Source organism: Herpailurus yagouaroundi, unplaced genomic scaffold (genome assembly GCF_014898765.1).
Source record: "Herpailurus yagouaroundi ecotype Mexico unplaced genomic scaffold, PumYag 163, whole genome shotgun sequence".
Taxonomy (NCBI): Eukaryota; Metazoa; Chordata; class Mammalia; order Carnivora; family Felidae; genus Herpailurus; species Herpailurus yagouaroundi.
Window position 1 is genome coordinate 17,659,580 of NW_024412404.1, and position 14,515 is coordinate 17,674,094.

General features: G+C 39.2%; 1 protein-coding gene across 40 annotated transcripts in view; it reads right to left on the reverse strand.

Moving 5' to 3' along the window:
- The window catches only part of KCNMA1 (potassium calcium-activated channel subfamily M alpha 1), a 736,361-nt gene that overhangs the window by 178,995 nt on the left and 542,851 nt on the right, over positions 1-14,515 (reverse strand). The window contains exon 15 of one of the 40 annotated variants that reach the window (XM_040485534.1): positions 13,920-14,378. The exons of the other annotated variants lie outside the window; for them this stretch is intronic. Within the exon in view, the coding sequence (XP_040341468.1) occupies positions 14,337-14,378 (42 nt within the window). The 3' untranslated portion in view covers positions 13,920-14,336. Of the gene's footprint in view, positions 1-13,919; positions 14,379-14,515 lie in introns of those variants that run through there. 40 annotated transcript variants of the gene reach the window in all.

Sequence of the window (14,515 nt, forward strand, 5' to 3'; positions counted from 1 at the left end):
CAGCCTAAAATCCAACAGGTTGATTACATGTCAAAATAAAATTATCAATATTTTTTCTAAGATCAAAATAGACCCAAAGTTTCAAAATAAAAAAAAAAAATCAAAATGTCCAGGATACAATAAAAAAAATTACTTGGCTTATGAATAAACAGGAAAATCTCAACTTGCATTCATCCAATGCCTAGACACCACAGATATTAGAATTATCTAACAAAATCCATAAAGCAGCTATTTTAAAAACACTTCAACAATTAAAGGAGAAAACTTTTGTAAAGAATTAAAAGACAAAAAGCCTTAGTAAAGAAACAAGATAAAAATGAGAATCATATGAAAGTTCTAGAGTTGAAAAGTACAATAACACACTCACTGGATGGGTTCAGTAGCAAAATGGAGATGGCAGAAGAAAGAATCAATGAACTTGAAGTTTGAAGCAACATAAATAGTTCAGTTTGAACAACAGAGAAAAAAAAAATTCTTTAAATGAATACAGCCTGAGGGCCCTGTGGTGTATTAGAAAAGGTCTAATATTTGTGTCATATGAATCCCAGAATGAAAGCAAGAGAGAGTATAGAGCAGGAAATATATTTGAAGAAATAATGAACAAAACCTCCCAAATTTTACCAAAGACAAACCTAGAGATACAAGAATCTCAGTGAGCTCCAGCAGAATAAGCCCAAGGGAATAATGTTCAAACACAGTGTAATAAAATGATAGAAAACCAGAGACAATAAAAAATTTTTAAAGCAAGCAAAGAAAAATCACTCATTACTTATAGGTTAACAATAATTCAAATGACTACAGATTTCTCATCAGAAACAGTGGAGGCAAGAAGGAAGTAGAACAACATTTCAAAGTACTGAAATAACAGATCTGTCAACCCAGAATTCTGTATCCACCAAAAATGACCTTCAGGAATTAAGATGAATTAAAGACATTCTTGGATGAAGGAAAATAGTATCTGTTTCCAGCAAACTGCTCTAACGGAATTGTTAAAGAAAGCCGTTCAGACAGAATGAGAAGAATAACAAATGGAAAGCTGGAATATCAGGAATGAAAAGGGGAAATATCAGGATAAATATAAAAGATGATACTGTTCTTTAAAATATGTTTAATGGTTGAGGGGTGCCTGGGTGGCTCAGTCAGTTAAGTATCCGACTTTGGCCAGGTCACGATCTTGCAGTTCATGAGTTGCAGCCCTGTGTCAGGCTTTGTGCTGACAGCTGGAGCCTGGAGACTGCTTAGGATTCTGTGTCTCCCTCTCTCTCTCCGCCCCTCCCCTAACTTGTGCTCGCTCTCATTCTCTCTCTCTCTCTCAAAAAAGAAATTAACATTGAAAAAATGAAAATAAAATAAATAAAATATGTTTCATGGTTGAAAGTAAAAAAAAATTATAGCACTGTCTTATGGGGTTGTCAGTGTATATAGATATAACACAACAACAACAACAACAACAACAACAAAAATGGGGAGGGTAAAGAGACCTATAGGTTCATAAGGTTTCTACATTACACCTAAAGAGGTAAGTCACTGAATCTAAGTAGACTTGAGAAGTTAAGTATGTACATTACAATCCCATGGCCAATCAATTACAAGGCTATATATATATATATATATATATATACACACACACACATATATATATGCAATAAGAAATACAATAGATAAAATGGAATACTAAAAATGTTCAAAATAACCCCAAAGATGAAATTAAAACAGATGAAACAGACAGAAAACAAATAGCAAAATATTAGACCTACATTATAGATAGTCTAACACACCTTTTAACAAACAGATTCACAGAATGGAATTTTAAAAAAATTACCCAACTATAAGTTGTCTAGAAGAAAATCACTTAAAATTTAAAGATAGTTTGGTTTAGACAGAAAATGATGAGAAAAGGTTTTTTCCCTGTGAAAACACTAGTCAAAAAAGAAAGCTTGAGTGGGTTTGTTAACATCAGATCTGAAGTCTACTAGACTTCAGAAAAAGAGAATTACCAAGAATATTAGGGACAATATGTAATGATAAAAAGGATCAATTCACCAAAAGAAAGAAAGAAAAAAAACAAGAATGCAAATGTATATGCATTTAACAGAGTTTTAAAATACACAAAGCAAGACCAGATAGAATTAAATAGACAAATCACAATAATCTTTGGAGACTGCAGCACTCTTCTCACGGTTATGGGTAGAACCAGCAGACATGAAATCTGCAAGGGTGTAGAAGGACAGAGCAACACCACCAAGTGGCACGGATTAATGCTTGATGTTCATAAAGCACTCTATACAACAATAGCAGAATATACATTCTTTTTAAGGTCACACAGAACATTCATCAAGATAGATCCTATAAAACATACTTTAACAAATTTAAAGGGCTTGAAATCATACAGAGTAGGTTCTTTAACCGTAATGGAATCAGACCACAAATCAGTAATATCAAAGTAAGAGGAATATATCCAAATTAAGCAACACACATTTAAATAATCCACAGGTCAAAGAAGAAGTATCAAGTGAAATTGAAAAGTATTTCTAACTGAATAAAAATCAACATACAACATATCAAAATTTGTGGAATGTAGCAAAAGCAATGCTTAGAAGGAACTATATAGCATTTAATGTTTATATTTTTTAAAAAGGAGTCTCAAACCAATACCCTAAGGTTTATCTTAAGAAGCTAGAAGCATAAAATAAACCCAAAGCAAGCAGAAAGAAAACAGAAAAATTAAGAAAGTAATAGACCCAAAAGTTGATTCTTTGAAAACACCAGCAAACTTTACATGTAGTAAGATTGACAATTAAAAAAAGCATAAATTACAAAATCAGGAATGAGAGAGAAGATATCACTACAGACCCCATAGATGTTAAATGGAAAATAAATTGAAAACTATGAACAACTCTATGCACATAAATTGTGTAACTCAGATAAATTAGACTAATTCCTCAAAAACCTCAAATTGCCATAATTCATCCAAGATTAAATAAATAACCTGAATAGAGCCGTAAGTTTTAAAGAAATTGAATTAGTCTTTAAAAACCTTTGGAAAAAGAAATTCAGGCCCAGATATTTTCACTAGTGAATTCTACTAAGCATTTAAGGAAAAAATTACACCAAATTCTACACCCTTGCAGAAAATAGAAGAAAGGGAAAGGCTTCTCAACTCATTTAATGAAGTCAACCATTACCCTGATACTAAGACCAGACAAAGACAGTATTAGAAAATCTATAGAACAGTATACTCACAAGAGTATACTCACAACACATACACAGAACACCTTCATAAAAATATTAGCGAATACATCACATTATGACCAAGGGGGGTTTATCTTGGAATGCACAGTGGCTAGTTCAATGTTCTCAAATCAGTCAACATAATTGACCATATTAACAGTCAGAAGAAGAAAAATAACATGATTATATCAATCGATGCAGAAAAAGCCTTCAGCAAAATTCAGTATGCATTCATGATTTAAAGAAAAAAAAAAAAAACCTCTCATCAAATTATGAATGGAAAAGAACTCCCACAATCTCAAAATAAAGGCATCTACAAAACACCTATAGCTAGCATTATACTTAATGGCTAAATACTGAATATTTTCCCCCTAGGACTTGGAAAAAAATCAAAGACCACTACTCTCACTCTTCCTATTCAACATCCTTCAAGAAATGCTAGTCAGTGTAATATGGTTGCAGGATACAAGGCCAACATAGAAAAATAACATGTATTTCTACATACCACCACTGAATAATTGCAAACTGAATTTTTTTAAGATGCCACTTACAGTAGCTCCAAAAATTGTAATAATTTATGTATAAATCTAGCAAAAATGTACAGAACCTGTTTGCTGAAAACTACAAACACTGATGAAAGAAGTTAAAGATTACCTAATAATGGAGAGACAATGCTCATGGATTAGAATCCATGTTCATGGATGCCAGTGCTCCCCCAAAATGGTATATAGATTTAACAAAATACCAGTAGGATTTTTTTGTCCATAGGTAAGCTGATCGTAAAACTTACAAGAAAAGGCAAAAACACTAGAATAGCCAAAGTAATTTGAAAAATGATACATTTGGAGGAATCACATTAGCTAAGGCCAATTTTAAACCACAGAGGATTATGCCCAGACGTGAAACTAATGGAATTTTTCTGATTGGATTTTGAAGTTAATTGGGGCTCATGGAGCCTTTCTTGCTTCCACATTCTTCCCTTTGGAATGGGAATGCCTGTGATTGTTATCCTATGGTTGTCCTATCATTATATTTTGGAGATAGAATGCTTGTCTTGTAGTTTTACAGATTTGTTGATGGAAAGGAATTTTGCCCCAGAATGGATCATACCCGGAGTCGTACCCATACTAATTTTGATGATAAAATTTGGGACTTCAGAGCTGATATGTAGATGGGGTTCTGAACTTGAATTGGTGCTGCAGGGTTGGTACTTTTTAAAATATTAGGATGGGGTAAATGTATTTTACATGTTTGATGGATACAGAATTTTAAGGCCAAAGGGCAGACTGTGGTGGACTGAATAGTGGCCCCCCCAAGATATACCTGGAACCTGTGAATGTTACCTTGCATGGCAAAAGGGACTTTGCAGATACAATTAAGATCTTGGGATGTGAGGTGGTTCTATATTGTCCAAGATGGCCCTAATTATAATCTCAAGTGTTCTTATAAAAAAAAAAAAAAAAAAGGAGGCAGATGGGGATTTGATTAAAGACGAGGAAGTAGGAAATGTGATATTGGAAGCAAATGCTAGAGGGATATGAAGAAGGAGTCACAAGCCAAGAAATGCAGGCAGCCTCCATAAACTAGAAAATGCAAGGAAACAGATGCTCCTCTAGAGCCTCCAGAAGGAACCAGCCTTGCCAACACCTTGACTTTAGTCCAATGAAACTGATTTCAGACTTTTGGCCTCCAGAAAAGGAAGAAAAAAACATTTGTGTTGTTTTAAGCAGGCAATTTTTTGGTAATTTATTATAGCAGCCATGGAAAATTAGTACATGTGGTTTCATTTCTCTTAGGTAGACACCTAAAAGCGGAATTTTTGGGTCATGTGGAAACTCCATATTTAACATTTAGAGAAAACCCCTAAAATCTTCAAAATTAAACACTTTTATCCAGGAAAGACAGTGTTAAGAAAACGCAAACTCAAGATACAGACCCGAGAGAATGTATTTACAAATCCATCAAGATATCCAGAATATATAAAGAGCTCTTAAATTTAACAGTGAAAAGCAAACAACCCAATTGAAAAAAAAAAAAAAAAAAAAAAAAGGGCCAAACACAGATAATACCCAAGGATGTGGAGCAAGAGAAACTCTCATTCATTGCTGGTAGGAATGTGATAGGGTACTTTGGAAGACACTTTGGTGACTTCTTACAAAATTAAACATATTTTTGCCATACCAATTGCTCTCCTTGATATTCACCCAAAAGAGTTGAAAATGTATGTCCATACAAAAACCTGCACATGGATGTTTACAGCAGCATTATTCATAATTGCCAAAACTTGGAAGCAACCAGGATGTCTTTAGATAGTTGAATGGATGAATTTACTGTGGAACTTCCAGACAATGGACATAGGGAATATTATTCAGCACTAAAAAGAAATGAGCACTTAAGTCACGCAAAGGCATATAAGAATGCAAAAGAATATTACTAAGTGAAAAAAGCCTATCTGAAAAGGCTACAGACTGTGATTCCAACTATGTAACACTCTGGAAACCGCAAAACTATGGAGATGGTTAAAACATCAGTGTTAGCCAGGGATTGGTGAGGCGGAAGCTTCATCAGTTGTAACAAATGTACCCACTGTCAGTAATGGGGGAAACCATGCAGGTGTGGGGCAAGGGGTATTTGGGAAATCTCTGCGTCCACTCAATTTTCCTGTAAACTGAGAACTCCTTTAAAAAATAAGCCTATTTTTAAAAATGGGCCAAAACCCAAAAAGGACAGACAGATAATAGAGTAGCAGATGAAGAGATGTTCAACATCATTAGTCATTAGGGAAACATATATTAAAACCACAATGAGATACTCTACACATGCAGATGACTGAAATAAAAAAAAAAAAAAAAAACTGACAATCCCAAGTGCAGACGAGAATGCAGACCAACAGGAACACTACACTTGCCTGGAGGGCATGACAAATGGTACAGCCATTCTGGAAAAACACGTTGGTGATTTCTTTTAAAGGTAAGCCCACACTTACCCTCTAATCCAACGATCCTACTTCTAGTATTTCCTCTAGAGAAGCTAAAACTTAATGTCCACACAAACTTCTACACAAATGCTTATATAAGCTCTATTCATCATCTCTCCAGACTGGAAGCAACCTAAATGCTATCAAAGGAATAAAGCGACAAGCTGTGGCACATCCATGAAATGCCATGCTATTCAGACACAGGAAGGAATCAAATACTGATACAATAACTTGGGTGAATCTCAAGGGAATTATACTGAATGAGAAAAGCCAGTCTCAAATGGTTACATCCTGTATGATTCTATTCACAAGACTTTCTCAAAATCACATGACGAGAGTGACAGAGAACAAATTAGTGGTTGTCAGGGGCTAGGGGGCCGGGGAGGATATGAATGCACAGTGAGAGCATGAGTTTATTTGGGGGGTATTGGGACTGTTCTGTACCCTGATTCTGGTAGTGGTGGCACGACTCTACATATGTGTTAAAATGCAGGGAGCTGTGTACACACATGTACACGCACATCAATTTTACTGGAAGTTAATTTAAAGAATAAAATGAAAGAACAAGATAGCCGGACAATTAAAATTGCTTCTGAGTCTTGGTGGGACTACATACTTGAAGCATTTTCCTGTAATGGAAAATGGCCAGAAGAAATGCTAGGTAAATGTGACTGGATCTATGTCCCAGTCTTGAAGACTTAAATTCAGAGCCTTACCACTGTGCCCAAGTGGTTTGTGTTACTTAAATATTTGTACTTTAATCAGAAGGAGCCTGGACCTCATGCCCTCTTTACTGATACCACCTCCGTGTTGGAAATCACCATAGTGCATTCTGACCCACCGGTTCCTCCCTCAACCAACCAGTCATCCTCTCCCTCCCCTGTGCAGCCACAGTGCTTGACTTGGGCAACGAAGTCTCCCACATGCCAAGGCTTTAGGGATGATAGTACCTTTTTCAGATCATGAAGGGAATGGGGCAGACATAGGTATTGCCTACCATTGAAAAATATCTGAATTTTCATATTACATAGTTTGGCATGGTTGGGGAAAATGGAGGATACCACTTTCATGAATACTGCAAAGTGATTTCTACTCTTAGAAGCTATCGATTTGAATACAAAGCCAAACAATGTGTATATCAAGACATTTCTCTCAGGGAAGCAACACGTAATAATGGTAAAAGCACTGAGTTGAGCACTGAGCACTGGGTCTGGTAGAGTTCTGGGCCCTGCTCTACCATTTTCCATCCGGCTGTGCAACTAGAAGTCAGCCGTCTTCCTGTTTCCTCTTTTCCTGTCTTCCTACTCTACACATGAGGAAGGGTCAGAAATGCTGGCTCCTTTGCCCAAATGATATTCAATAAGATGCTTGTATCTGGTCAAATAAAAAATAATTTAAGTAAAAATGTATACGTTATAAACTATAAGGTGCTATGCAAACTTAGGATACTATTATAATTTTAAAGTTGATAAAATACCACTGTATCAAATCACTGATGTGCCTTTAATTTGCACCCCCTAGATATGTAGAGTAGTAGAGAGATTCCTCGTTCTTGTTCTGGGCACAGATTTATACTCGGTATCACTTTAGGACAATGATAGCCAGTGGATTTACTAAAGGAATCTGCAACTTTATTCCTCATGGTTTCATAGCGTTTTGAGACTTTTGCTTGAAAAATCACCAATGGTATGTGGCATCCATAAAATGTAAGTGAGAAAATTCCAAGTGGGGGAGGCCAGGAGGACGCAGCCTGTGAATACACACAGTTAATTAAAGGGTGATCATCTCCAAAGTGGATAGTTTTGATGTTTGCGGTCAAGAGGGCCTTATTTCACATTATTGACAATATACTGGCAGTTGATAAAAGCCAGGGTGAGTTGCAGCCTCTCCTGGTTTTCACGGTGAGTCCTGGCCACCTCCGCTCCTGTGGCTCTGTCCTCACTGGGCATGGGGCTCTGTCTCTATGTTATGTAATGTTTCTGTGCTGCCTTTCCCTTTTGTTCAGTCTGTGCCAAGAGCCAAATAAAAGAATCCATATGTGATTACGGCTATAAAACCAAAAGGAAAATATTAGACAAAAATTTAACATTTTGGGGTTTCTAAGTTTGTTTTACCTTTAATGCTAGGCAGACAGTTTACACAAATCATTTTGCTGCAAAGTAAAGAGTAATGAGTTAAATGTGTTCCCTGTCACCATCAATCATGTACGTTTGCCTTTGATTGACCAAACATATAAGACACATGAAATGACTTTCTAATCGTGTTAGGGGGAGGGAGGGAGGAAGAAGGAGAGAAAATCGGGAGGGAAGCATAAGCCTTTTTTATTTTATTCAGAAATTCCATTGACATTTTCTGGCAATCTTCTAACATGCTGTATGGGCTTCTCTTTGCTAATAATGTTTGCCTTGAGAATTTGTAAAGGTCTAAGAACTCTTTAATTCAATGTTCTAGAAATTACCAGGGCCAGGGGGGAACGAAATCCCTGTTAATAGTTCATGGATTAATTCTCTCTTTATTTGAAATCATTTGCAAGGAAGTTGCCCTGTTTTCAGGTGGGCGTTAGTCATCTTGAGCACAGTGGATGGCATTAGGGGAGGCAGGCTGAGCCGCTGATCCGACGAGATTCGAGGAGGGAAAAAGAGGATGCACAATGATGCTGACCCAGATGGGATACTGAGGTTTAGCAAATTCATTTCAGTGCATGGGTGTTTATTTTGATTTGTGAATTTAAACAACACACTGACTGGATTTTCTGGCAGTCGAAATGCTTTGTAACCAAATGTAACCAGCCTCCTGCGTCCTCGCCAAGCTTTGTATTTCAAGTTTCTACATGGAGTCCAAGCTCTTTAATTTGGCAAGGGAACTACCTACACAGTAGCAATGGAAGAAGTTTTCAGCACCAAAATCACCCCAAATTGTAATTGTGATCCTGGCCCCACCCAGCTGTCTGTCATAAAGTTCTGGCCAGGAAAGGCTAAGGCCAATTTATTCATTTATTTATTCAACACACGTTTATTGAGTACCTATTGGGCATCAGGCGCTGTTCCAGGCATTGGGGATTCAGCGAGTAGCCATAGGCTTCACAGCGTTTACACTGTCTCAGAGAAAAGAGGCAATAAACAATGCCACGGAGGAAAACAAAGCCAGAAGCATAGATAAGGCCATAGATGTATGGGGTTCTGGAGGGGACAGTGATGTAAATCTTGAAAATGTTATCCGGATGCTTTTACTATGGAAACTTTACTCACCCCACGAAGCCAAGGAGAACCTCTAAATCCTTCCTGGAGAATGCGGTGAAGTGGGACATTTATTCCCTGTAGGGACCCTCAGGAGCCCCAGAGAAATTTATGAGCTTAGTCACTTTCTTCTTGATTCTCCTGCATTTTACAGGAAAACTGTTGAACTGCAAAGCATCTCTTTATTAGAGATATGCCATATTAGACTGGAGAACTCAACATGGTAGAGATGTCAATTCTCCCCAGGGGAGCCCAGAAACAGACCCACACATACACTGATACATTAAAAAAAAAAAAAAAAAAAAAAGGCTCCTGAGGTTCTGATAATGTGTGGCTTCTTAATCCGGGTCCTGGTTACATGAGAGTTCTGAGTTTGTGAATATTTAATAAGCTGTCCATTTATTAGACGTACATTTTTATGTTTGTATATTATATTTTAATTAAAAATTTGTTTTCAAGCCCTTTTAAAAATGGACTTCTACTGTTTTAGAGAAAGGTCTCACTGAGAAATGAACACTAAGCAGAGACATGAAGGATTTGCTAGGGAGAAGCCATGAAGCTACATGAAGGAAGAGTGTTTCGGCCAGAGGAATAGCATGTGCGAAACGTGCAGACTAGCTGAAGCAGGTGTGGCTGACAGTAAGGAGCAAGAGAGCATTTACAAGATGAGGCCAGTGAGGATTGCTTAGGACCTAGAGACCTTGGTAAGAATCTTATCTTGGTGAGATGAGATGCCTTGGTAAGATTCATGCAGAAGGGTGACAAGATCTGGTTCACACCTGCGAAGGATTGTCCTGGATGCTTTACTGAAGATACACTGGAGTGGGGGAGGGATAAAAACAGAGCAGGGAGGATGTTAGGAGACTGGTATATCGCTGGAGGAGACCGAGGATGGTGGTGTGGATCTGACAGGAAGAGTGGCAGTGGTGAGAAGCGCTCAGATCCTGGGCATATTTGGAAAGTCAAACAGAGAGGATTTCCTGCTGGATTCAATGTGGTGCATGAGAAAAAGAAAGAAGCTAGGGATGACTCCAAATATTTCAGTAATGGCATCACCCACAGTATAATGGGAGGAGACAGGTTTCCAGACAAGGAACTGGAATTCAATTCCGGGTATGTTAGGTCTCAGATGAGATAAGGCATTCAAATAGAGATGCTGAGTATCAGACAGATAATATCGGGTCCAGGGAGAGGTTCTGGATGGAGAAATAAATTTAGGAATCCTTGGGGCATCTGGGTGGCTCAGTCAGTTAAGCATCTGACTCTTGATTTGGGCTCCAATCATGATCTCACAGTTTGTGGGTTCGAGCCCTGCATGGTACTCTATGGTAACAGCACCAAGCATGCTTGGAATTGTCTCTCTCCCTCTCTCTCTGCCTTTTCTCTCTTTCTCAAGAATAAATAAACATTTAAAAAAATGGGAATCCTCTATATATCTAGGATTTATGAGAATACACATGTGAGTATATTTGTATTGGGAGCTGCTCTCTCCACTGGTGAGGGTATCTGCAGAAGTCGACTATCATGACACCATTTGTGCTTAGGATGACACCCAAGGGTATAAATAGGCAACAGTTTGGCTCTCACTATCTAACTTGCACTACGTGGATTTACTTTGCCAGACAAACCCTCTACTCTGACACCATTAGCTTCCCCTCCTAGAAACAGAAAGCCACCTTGACCTCAGCCTTATCCGTTGCAGCCCTGGCCCCCTTTAAGAGATCCTGTCACCCACCTCGCTCCTGTCCACACAGGGTTGAGCCCTGTTTCTAGTATGTCTCCCTCACCTGGGTGAACACCTCAGATCTGCAGAGCTCATACCCACCAGCCAATAAGAACTGTTTGTTTTCTCCCAGAAGCATCTACTGAAGCCAATTAGCTTTACCCCCTGAATACAGCAGTGAGTGATGTCACTTCCTTCTGGAAAGCCTGGGGCATTTCCCCAGCCTGACTCATCCCAGCCTAGGTTCACATGTCTTGATGCAGTGAATTCTGCCCTTATAGAGCTGGCCAGAGAGAAAGGCCATCAAGACCCAGAGAATGGGGCTTGCAAATGTGTGCCCATACATCCCAGTCATAACAGAAGCTTCCTGAAGCTTATGAGTGCCTCCTAGCCATGAAGATGACAGTGAGATTAGCACCCTGTCTGGAATACAGTAGGTATTCAGGAAATCTCTACCAAAGCAACCGTTTCCATAAACTACAGAAAGCTATGATGCTAGCATTAGCGAAGGTCCCCCTTACCATTTACCATATTTCCTCTTGGTGTACCCAAGGACCTGGAGACAGTTTGTTTGGTCTGAGACATGAACTTGTCAATTCTAGGCTTTCTGCCCTCATATAGGTTGCTGAACTTCTCATAACCCACAGCGTCTGCCACTGGAAAGTGGGGATGATAATAGTGCCAGTTTTGGGTTCGGTCACTGTGAGAAGTAAATGTCTGATAAAACACTTAGCCCAGGGCTGGGCACACAGTTAGAACTCACTATAGTTCAGCCATTATTACAGTCTTGATTTATATTTCTAGCTCCTAAACCATAATGCATTCACACATGCATATAAGAAACACATCTGCACATAAACACAACCCCAAATAAAGGTATTAAAATGATTTGTTTGGCTACAAGTAGCACCAGGACTATGTATTTATCTTAATATGGTAATATCAATAATGAACAAACGTTTTTCATGTCCAGCAAAGTCCACTGCAGCCAGGATATGCTCTGAAGAACATGGACCTGATTTTCCTATGGCGTCCTCACTCGGAAATAGAAAATGTGACAGAGGAGACCGTGTTGTGATCAATATTAAGTAACATTTCACCCACAAATTCCAAAGCTTGTAAAACAGGGAGAAAAAAATACAAGAAGGACATCACATACTTTTTCCGGTTTCCTAATTGATTCATTCAACCAAGAAATAATTACGGAGTGCATGCCATGTTCCAGGCTGTGTCCGTGTGTGCGTGCACACGCATAAATGGTAGCTTAGCAGAGTTAAAATAGTTGGCAATCCCGAGAATGATTTAAATGTGCTAAATCTGAAGACTCCGTGTAGAGTGAAACGACATGTTAAGAGTCAATCACTCTCTAAATTATATACAACACCCACACACACAACTTATCATGTCCAAGGACAGCTAATCCTAGTAAGAATAATAGCACAATTCACAGAGATGGCAGGTCAAGCCCCAACTTGAAACCACATCTGCTGAAGAGAAACTTAAGTATTACATGCTAGAACTCTAAAACCAAAAGAAAAAGAAAAAAAAAAAAAATCAGTGGATCTTCAAATACATCCAAGGGAGGAAGCCAAGTAGAGGGTAAGTGTGGTCCGTTACGAGGCAATGGCAGACAGGCTAAATAAGTTCATTGTCTTTGTCTTTACGGAAGACCTTACGAAGATTCTCATTTGAACCTGACAGGTGGATGGGATCACCTGGTTAACACGTAGATGTAGACAAGTCAAAGGAACGAGACGATCACCTTCACTACTTAAAGGAACCCAGGGCAAAATCTGGGTGCTGCTGGGGAAAATGCTTAGCCTCTCATTAATAGGCTGCTGGGTCAGAGGACCCTTGACTGGCCAACCCGTGCCTCTTTTGTGAAGGTATTGGCTATAAGGTTAGCACGGATTTGTTAAATAAATCCCAGCACACAAGCAACTGCGGAGGGCATGCCTTGAGGGTTAAGCGGAGCAAATTAAATACAAATAACCAGGAGAAAGTCTTTAACAGTAGTTAGCACACTTGAATTCATTACCCCCAAGGATGTGGGCTAAAAATATAGATTCCCCAAAAGTTTAGATCAATGATGAGATGTTATCTCCAAAATGGAAGCTAGGCTTTCAGGAGTAACGAGGCCCCAGGGTAAGAAACTTTGCAAGTGACATTGTTCAGGGGATAAACAGGTGTTCCTCATATTTTCCTGGTACCTCTGGGCTGGGTCTATTTTGTAACCCCTGCATACCAGTACCCCATCTCTCTTTTGTTGAGCTTTGTTGTCCTTACTTCCAGCCTTGGCTTTTGGTCTCATGGACACGAAAAGCCCAGTGGGAAGCCACCGTGATTCTACCTTTGATACATCATAATTTCAGTCTTGTTCCTCTTTCTTCTCTGCTCAACAGGGGCAGAGTACAATGCACTCTGCAGAACCAAGAAATAGATGCTGTACCTGCCCAGGGCAAGGGACAGGCTGAGCTCACACTCCACGTTTGGCTTCCAGAAACGCTAAGTGTTCTCAAGGGATCAAATGTGCCAAAGCCTCGTCCCACCTCCCTCCATCCTCAAGGCCTGCCTGTCTCTGTGGAAGTGCTAATGAACTGTCTGCTGTAGGACATGGGGGACACTGGGGAAGGAAGCATGTTTCTGTAAACACTCATCCATTTATAGATTCTCTTTTCCATCTTCCCACCCGCCAAATAAAAAGGAGTGAAGGCTTTGTGACCTGTGGAATGAGAGATGATACATAAACATGCCGAGGAGAACATCATCATGGTGTTTATTATGACCTAAAAGAGACAAGGATCGGGGGTTTGGAGGGTAAGTACACGATGATGACAGAACAGGAGCACATGCTTAACACTGTCCTTATTTTAAATTAAAAAAACCTATATGAAGGTAAACATTGTTATTTCCAGGTCATGTGCCTTAGCAAATTCCAACACAAAGACCACCTGAATGTCAAGAGGCCATGTTCAGAGAGCTACCTCCAAACACAGAGGAGTTGGCCCCGGGCAGAAATAACACGGTAACATAACCCTAGGAGGGAAATGTGTTTTCAGTTACACCGGGGCCTGGCTGGGCCTCTCCCACAGGCTCTTCCTAAATAGGAACTTGGCAGTGGGATTAGCTGGGCTGGAGGGGACGTCCTTGGCTCCAGAGGTGAGGCCCTTCAGGGTCTTGAGGAAAGTTGGACAGAAGTTCTTTCTCCCTGCTGGTAATAACACTGAAGAATCAGTGTCACATCCATTTTATTAATTTTCTTGACAGGCAGCTCTAGTTTCCATGCAGGCACCACAAAATCAAAACATACGCATGTCAAGCGCCCCATGTGTGGTAGGGCCCTGCCAA